The sequence below is a fragment of the Apium graveolens genome, unplaced genomic scaffold, assembly GCF_009905375.1.
Source record: "Apium graveolens cultivar Ventura unplaced genomic scaffold, ASM990537v1 ctg7881, whole genome shotgun sequence".
NCBI classification, from domain to species: Eukaryota; Viridiplantae; Streptophyta; class Magnoliopsida; order Apiales; family Apiaceae; genus Apium; species Apium graveolens.
The window spans coordinates 29,142-38,291 of NW_027420705.1; the positions used below are offsets into that span (position 1 = coordinate 29,142).

Sequence of the window (9,150 nt, forward strand, 5' to 3'; positions counted from 1 at the left end):
ATCCGTGTCGTGAAGAACACGCCGGATTTTGCCCAGAATCCGGCCACTGGTGCAGAATCCGGTGAGCCACCGTTTGGTCAAAATCCGGTTCGTTTTTCACAGGGTTTCAATTCCAAATCGTTCTGGCAATCTAATTCTGGCAATAACATCACAGAATAACCCTTGGGTCATCTTCTCCGATCAAAATCGACATGAACTCCGGCCAAAAACCCAAATCATTCATTTGTACATAAAATCAAACGTTATGTAATGCAAAATGAAGCTAAGAACATATACAATCAAAGCCCTAACATTACAAGAACCAAATATTCACAGAAATCATCGAGTTGTGTTTTGAAAATTCGACCTAAACCCTAGAAATCGTGAATCACTATCCAAGCATCGTTTGTTCAATTAAACACCATGAATCGACTGTAAATCATCTAACAAAGCTATATCAATCATCAAAACATCAAAATAACCCCAGAATTAAAAAGCCCTAATTCGCACATAAACCCTAGAAATCAAAAATAAAAAAGGATGCAATAAAACGTGAAATTGATGCAAGAAACAGAAAGAACGGATCAAAACCTTCGATTTGAGTACTTGAATCACACGATTTGATGCTGTAATCAGTGAGAAATCACGATTGGATTCTTCGACCTGAACCTGTTCTTCCCGACCCGATTTCAGAGAATTTTTGGTAATTTTGCAGATTTTAATGATTAATTATATTTAATTAAATAAAAATTAGGCTATTTATAGTAGTAAAAAATAATACTCCTAATTAAAATTAAGGGGCTAGTTATACATTAAATAAAAATATTGGGCCCTAAATTTTATAATTTTTGAGTATTAAAATTTAATTTATAAATATTTTATATATGCAATATATATGTAAAAAATTCCCAAAAATTGTGAATAATGCAAAAATGCAAAGAAATAATATAAATGAAAGTCCTATAATTTTATAAAAATAAAAATATGATTTTTGTGGGGTTTTTGACACCCAATGGGGCCCGGAAAAATCATTTTTCGCAAAACGAGAAAATTTATAAATTATCTAGATGTTCAGAACAAGGCGATTGTAAAAGCCATTTGATGAAAAATAAGGCCCATTATTTTATTTGAAATACTGGCTTTAAAATCATCGTTTGGGTCGTAAAACGTTTGAAATAAAACCTATAAATGCATAATAAAATATCTAAAAAATACATTAAAATACAGAAATGACATGGGATACACGTATCACGTAACAGTTAGGGTTTATCAGATAATCACATATAAATGACACATTAATTCACATATTTTATTATAATCATGATATAATATAAACGTAAAGTTCCCAGTCATTACACAATCTCTCCTCGATCCACACACTCGCGAATGAAATGATAACGCACGTCAATGTGCTTGCTGCGTCGGTGAAAAATAGGATTTTTCGCTAAATCTATGGTTGATTTGTTATCGATATAGAGTACCACTGGTCCTGGAGCCATACCAGTAATTTGGCTTAGCAGTTTATGGAGTCATATGCCTTGACATGCTGCTGCAGTTGCAGCCATAAACTCAGCTTCACAAGTTGACAATGCCACGCATCTCTGTTTCTGCGATATCCAAGTAATCAAGCTTTCGTTGAGATAAAATGCTATTCCACTTGTACTCCGTCTGTCCGTGCTGCTGCTCGCATAATCGCTGTCAGAAAAACCCTTCAACATATTATTACCTTCTCCTCGTGTATACTTCAAACCGTACTCCAGAGTCCCCTTGACATATCGTAAAACTCTCCGTGCAGCATTTAAATGGAGAACATTGGGCTTCTCCATGAAGCGACTTATGAATCCTACAGCAAAAGAAATATCTGGCCTGGTGTGTACTAAATATTGCAGGCCTCAAATCAGAATTTTAGACACTATTGGATCAACCTTCTTTCCCGTTTTGTCTTTGTGCAACACCATCTTTGGATCCATGAGAACTTTGTTTCGTTGCATTCCTGGATACCTGCCTTCTCCAGCAAACATTTTGCGTATACTGTTTGTTTAAGCTCTGTACTCCCTTTCCTTTGCTCCACCTCAATACTGAGATAGTACGTCAACTTCCCCAAGTCACTCATGTCAAATTCCTTGCGCATTTGATCCTTGAATTTCAGTATGTTACTGGTGCTTGTTCCTGTTACAAGCAAATCATCGACATAGATACCAATGATTAGAGACTTATTACCTTCACGTTTCGTATAAACGGTGTGTTCATGAGGACATTTGACGAATCCTAATTTCTCAAGGAACTTCTTTAATCGAGCATACCAAGCTCGTGGAGCCTGTCTCAAACCATACAACGCTTTAAACAACCGGTAAACCTTGTGTTCCTCCTTTTCTTTTTCGTATCCTTGAGGCTGCTTCACGTACACCTCCTCTTGGATGTCACCATTCAAAAATGCAGACTTGAAATCCAAGTGATGAACGTCCCAACCATTCTTTGCAGCCAAAGCTAACAGAAGATGCACTGTTTTTAACCTTGTTACTAGAGCGAATGCTTCTTCGAAGTCGATACCCTGCTTTTGAACATACCGTTTGGCAACGAGCCTCGCTTTATATTTTCAAATCACCCCGTTTGCATCTCTCTTGATCTTAAACACCCATTTCAAACCAATTGCTCATTGTCCTGGTGGTAGGTCTGTCAACTCCCAGGTCTTGTTTTTTCCAGTAGATTCCAATTTGCTTTTTGTAGCTTTCTTCCACTCAATTTCTTGTACAGCTTCATCAAAGTTATCAGGTTCTTTGATGCTTAACAATAGTAAATCCTCATCGAGTTCAACTTGTTCTGTATCATCATAAATTTCGCTCAACAGTCTAAACTTTCGTGGTGGTGTACTTTCAGCATCTTCTTCATTCACAGGTTCCTCAGTCACATGATCCTGTACTAGTGTAACAGGTTCTTGTTCCTCAGACATCACATCATTGTTAGTGTTCACATCGATGTTAATGTTATCCACCAATACAGTCAACTCGCACCGTTATCTTCTAGAAAACATACTTTTCCTTATTTTGTTTGCTCCCAGGCCCAGAACTCCATTTCTTGAAATACCGTATCTCTGCTTATGTGTAAACTTCCACTATACGGATCGTATAGTCAATCCGCTTTTGTTCCTGCTTCCTTTCCCAAATATACCACCGATTTACTTCGATTATCCAACTTGCTGACATGAATAGCTGGTACTTTCATGTAAGCGATGCACCTAAACACTTTGTTGTGACTCATGTTTTATTTGTGCCCGCTCCAGGCTTCATATGGAGTCTTTCCCTTCAATGCCTTAGTTGTTAGACGATTCAGAATGTGCACAGCATGACGCGGTATCTTTTGATGCGATTTTTGATACAAGTAAGTAAGAAAAGTGTACATCTTATAGAATAACTAGTAAATTTTTCTATAGTATTTAGTGATTCTGTTAGTAATTATTATTGATTTTCATGATATAGGTACAATATGATATTTGCCCCTTTCACTGGTATAGATAAACACGACAAGTGTGTTACTTTTGTTGCTTTCCTTTTATCACATGAGAATATTGAGGATTATACTTGGGCTTTTGATCACTTTATCAAAGCTATGGGAAGAAATCCAGTTTTTATTCTTACTGACCAGTGTCCTGCTATGAAGGACGATGTACATAATTCATTTTCTGACAAAAATGGTTTAATTGCTAGTAAGCATCGTCTATGCATGTGGCACATTATGCAAAAATTCTCTATCAAGGTATTGTTCATATAAAAATTATTTTTTTTATTAATCTTTGATACATTATTTCATAGTTAGATACTAAATTTTAATTACTGTATTAATATTATACTGGAGCAACTTTTAAATGATATTTTACAAGCAATCATTAATGCTCTCAAAGAAATGTCACCTTAAAATGGCCATCTTATATTACTGATAATATGTTTCTTGTGAAAAAATTACAGCTTGGGAATTGTTTATTTAAAGAGACGGATTTTATGGAGAAAATGAAGACTTACATATGGTCTTCAATTTTAGAGACTGATGAGTTTGAGAGAGGCTCGACGAAAGTTTTAAAGGAGTTCAAATTAGACGATCATAAGTGGCGTTCAGACATGTATTTAATTAGATCTTCTTGGATTCCATCATTTTTTAGAGACGAGCCTATGTTTGGTCTAACGAGGATAACATCAAGATCAGAGAGTGAGAATTTCTTTTTTGGGCAGTTTCATAGGCAAAGAGATACTCTATGTGAATTTTGGTTGCGTTTCCAAAGCGCAATGGAACATCAAAGGAATGAAACTGAAAGGTTGGATCATGAGTCAAAAACTTGCATTCCGGAGACATTATCAACATGGTTTATTGAAGATAATGCAGCAACTTTGTTCACTCGTGCAATATTTTATATAGTTCAGGAAAAAATAATTTCTTCTTGTTTGGATATGCAAATAAAGCGAATGAGTGCGGAGATAAATGGGGTTACGCACATGGAAATCGGTGATGTCAAAGTTAAAGATAAACTAGTTAAGGTGATATTTTTTACTGGTTTTAAAAAGGTTGATGTTTTATAAATGATAGTAAGTGCTTATATGTTTAATGGTAGTAAGTTGATTTAATATTGCTTGGTTTTATCTGTTTGTAAATATCTTTTAGTTGCCCTAAATATTCTTGTATTCTATTAAAATTATTTAAATATATTTTAGTTGAAGGATTTAATTAGTTTTCTTTTAAGATTTATAATTATTTTAATGAGTTCTTAATTTATTTTTTAACTTTTATATTAGAATTTTTTGATGCAGATGTCTGTTAGTAAGGATCATATTGTTTGTTCATGTAAAAAAATTATAATGTATGTAATAGTTTGTAGACATGCTTTTTGTGGTTTGAAACAATTAGGAGTTACGAAGTTTCCTATGAGCCTAGCTCTAAATCGTTGGATGAAAATTGATAATTCAGGGACTATGTTCAATTCAGTTTCAGTAACAAATGATTATATAAAGATGCAACAAGCCTTTCTGAAATTGAGAAATATCTGGTATGATTTTCTTCAAGCTGTTAGCAAGACTGGAATGGTGTTTGAGAAGCTCGATTTTGTGCATCAAACTATTAAACAGTTGAATACTGATTTGGATTTTCAAGGTCGTTGTGATGTATTTACTAAGAGAGATCACATTGCTGCTATGGTTGAGGAACAACCTAGCGAAGAAATTTCTATACTCGGGCCAAATGTGTACAAGAACAAAGGAAACTACTTCAAAAGACTGATTGGCGCGAGAGAGAAAGCTCTGAATAAATCCAAAAAAACAAGTCGGCAATGTTCGCTTTGTAAGGCATATACTCATGATCAGAGGAGATGTGTTAAGAGGAATAAAGTTGTGGTAGAGTAAATTATTGAACTATATTAGTTAGATTACTCTCATATGATAAATTTAGTTTACAAGGTAGTACCATTAGTTTAAATTTGTTGATACAATTTTAAACTAGTCATGTCTCATAATTTTCTCTTTTATTGTTTTTGGTTTGTTACTGGAAATCAGTATATTCAATTGTTTTTATCATTGATGGAAAATCTGATTGGATTTTAACAATTATTTTGGAAATCAGTTGTGAATGTGATATTTATACGAGAGAAAGAGACTGATATAGGGGGAGAGAGAGAGATAGAGAGAGATTGGAACAATTTAACCTCAATATCAAAATACTGTTAAAAAAGCTCTAACTGTATATGATTGTCAAATGATTATTACTGATTTGTATGATATATTATACTGATTAAGACAATAGACAATACTGGTTTGTTGTTTATGTATTAGTGATTGAGAACAAATATATTGATTGGTCTTACATATTTATACTAACAAGCATAAATATAAAAGAATAAATACATAATAGACAAAAAAAATAAAAACCGATGCACTATTTCAGTTTTAATATGGATTCATTTAATCATGAACGATAAAAATAATCATAAAATTACTAATTTATTGTATTGCAATATAATTTCATGCTTGATTAAAATCAAAATCTTGTTAAAAAAGTTGTAACTGTATTTAATTGTCATATATTTGTTTTTTTACAATTTGTAACATATATTATAGTGATTAAATCAATAGACAATACTAATTTGTTGTTATGTATTAGTGATTGACCACTTTATACTAATTGGTATTACATATTTATACTAACAAGTCTAAATATAAAAGACTAAGTACATAATTCCCGTAGCAATAGACAAAAAACAAAATAATCGAAACATTAATTTCAGTTTTAAAATGGATTCATTTGGATCCTGAACAATAATAATGTCAATCATAATCTAAAAATCAACATTTTTTGGGTGTTATGACACACATCCCAAAAATTACTTAAGTCATTATACAATTACTAATTCAATGTACTCAAATATAATTTCAAGCTTGATGAAATTTCTGAGTGAGGATAGAATCAAATGTAACCATCTTTTTTTACTTGGACCAGCATTGTAAAATTTATTATTAGCCACCTTCATCATTGTCTTCTCAGCATCATCTTTGAACAATTTCTCTACTTCTGATATCATTGCACAGCTCTTTTCATTAATGTGAGATATCAGTATACGAGTGTTGTATTTTTTTCGAAACTTTACCATTTGTGAGAACTGACCACACTGCATAAAAAATAAAAATAATATACACAAGTTAAAAATAAAAAACTAATGTAAACAAATATTATTTATATATTTATCAAAAAAACAATACCAAAACAAATATACTAATTAAACTAACATATTAAAATAGTAGTGTTTGATTTTTCTTACCCATTCGGTCTTCAAATTATTTTTCACATAAATACGGATTTTAGACTCATATTGGAAACACAGATTTTCAAAACATACATTATTACTAGTTAGATCAGTGATTGAATACAGATTAATATCTATTCCAACAAAACACAACATCAATTAGGAAGAGTATTAATCAGTAAGAGCATAATAATTTAGTAACACAAATTATCAAAACATACTCTTTTAGTAGTTAGATCAGTGATTAAATACTGATTATTATCTTTTCAACAACATAATAACAACATCAATCAATATTTTCATGACAAGAATTAATTAAAACCCACACAAATCACAGAAAAATAGCATGCATGTATGAATACAACTTTATATCAACCAATATAACACATATGAACTAATAATCTTCTAATGCAAGTGATAATCGATTGATGTTTAACGTTGATAAATATTTCCTGATTTTTTGAATAACAAGCTTTAGATCTACAAATTTCGAGCAATTTGTTTTATATTTGAACAACTTCCTTCAAATTCGTACTGCTAATCTCTATATAAAATAATGAATGTGAATTTTTTGTTTGATTTTAGGCTGTTTGTAGCAATTAAATTGATAATAAATGACTTTTAAGTCTGTAACTGTTTTATATGTATCGTGTGTGTATATGCGCCAAATATAATTTTGAATAATGGGTAAGTGCTTTTTATTTTGGGCTTATCTGGATGGTCATATTTTTGGGCCAAGTTTGGGTTGGGCTGAGGTTTTTAGTTTTTATTTTAATTTGGTTTGTAGTTGAGTTGGACTCTATATATATTTAAAATTTCAACATGATTTAAAATTGAATATATTCAGTAAAATGATTCAGAGGGCCCATAGGCCCTATACTTTTCATATATCCAAATACTTAAAATGTGGGCCTGAAACTTGTAATGGATAACCCTAAAATTTTTTACCATCTCCCTCTATATATTCTTTTAGATTTCTAAGCTATCAAGCCCATTAGCTATTGAGTATAGACTATCAAACTTTTGCTTTTCCTAGTCTATTAACATTTTATTAAGTATCAAAGGTACACATTTTACTTTAATTTTACTTTATTTTATTAAAATCATTCATAGAATAGAGGATGACTACAACTAGTTTTGTGTATGAATTCATTTCATCTTTTGTATCATTTTGCTCACAACTTTTACATCTAAACTAAACTTTTGTTTTTTCTTAAATCAGTATCATTATTAAGTACAGTCATTTACCCCAAATCTTTTAAATCTGCTTTTTAGCTATAACTTTTTGAACTTTAAAAATGTTAGGGGAGATATTAAGAAATTGATCCTCTAACCCATTTTATTTTTATGTTTCTATTATTTTCAAAATTGGTGATCTAGTTAGGTGTACTTATTTTTAGCATTTGTAGGAGATATGTTATTTGTGAAGATGATTTTACTTTTTATTTCATTATTTGAGTTAAAATTTATTATTTTGTCTTTTTTTAAATAGTATTTTAACTTATCCTTTTTTCTTTTACTCCTAAATTTACTTTAAACATAATTAGTTAATTTTCTTTATATCAAATGAAAAAATAAATTAGGCTTGATTTTGAGTTAAAATTTATTATTTTATCTTTTGTCAAATATATTACAACTTATCTTTTTTTCCCATTCTACTCTTAAATGTATTGTAAACTTAATTGCCTAATTATATATATATATATATATATATATCTAATGAAAGAAAAATTAAGCTTGATTTGATTTCAGAGAGGAAGATGTGAGTTAGGGATGCTGCACGGATGCACTGTGTGGACGTTGAGGGGAATAAAGTAAAGGTAAAATGTGATGAAACTGGATGGATATATCAAAACATGCACACACAGAGGGTAACACCTATAAAACTGGAAAAACAAAGTTTATTTTTCTAAGGCCTGAAGGTTCTGCTTTGCACTTACAATATAAATAGTTACCAGAGATTTGAGGACTCCTATCTTAAAACAACTGCAACTACTTCCTACATTTGCTCGACTAACTCCACGATCCTAAAATATCTGAGGGATAACACTACGACTAATTCCTAGCTGTTTACATGGGTTGACAGCTTCTTTATTCAAATACAAAACATAAATCAAATTTAAATTATTTCCAACAAGCACCCCCTTAATTCAAATTTGGGTTTTGAGATTCCTGATGCCAAGTAGCGAACGCATCCTTTCAAATTTCACAGTGGCTATACCTTTTGTCAGCACATCAGCTCGTTGACTACCTATTCCAATATGTTTGATCACGATCTCACCTCTGTCAACACACTCACGGATGAAGTGATATCGGATATCAATATGTTTACTGCGTCCGTGAAACACTGGATTTTTAGCGAGGTCTATTGCAGACTTGTTATCTATGTAGAG

At 31.6% G+C, this 9,150-nt stretch overlaps 1 protein-coding gene across 1 annotated transcript; it reads left to right on the plus strand.

Moving 5' to 3' along the window:
- The first annotated feature begins 3,321 nt into the window (after nt 1-3,321).
- LOC141704469 (protein FAR1-RELATED SEQUENCE 5-like) lies at nt 3,322-5,363 on the plus strand. Its single transcript, XM_074507717.1, has 4 exons — nt 3,322-3,329; nt 3,456-3,732; nt 3,942-4,505; nt 4,776-5,363. The coding sequence occupies exons 1-4, from the start codon at nt 3,322-3,324 to the stop codon at nt 5,361-5,363; spliced, it is 1,437 nt and encodes a 478-aa protein (XP_074363818.1).
- Nucleotides 5,364-9,150: the final 3,787 nt, after the last annotated feature.

Coding starts and splice junctions, on each gene's coding strand:
- LOC141704469 (XM_074507717.1), top strand. Junction 3,733..3,941: donor TGCAAAAATTCTCTATCAAG/GTATTGTTCATA, acceptor AAAAAATTACAG/CTTGGGAATTGTTTATTTAA. Junction 4,506..4,775: donor TTAAAGATAAACTAGTTAAG/GTGATATTTTTT, acceptor TTTTTGATGCAG/ATGTCTGTTAGTAAGGATCA.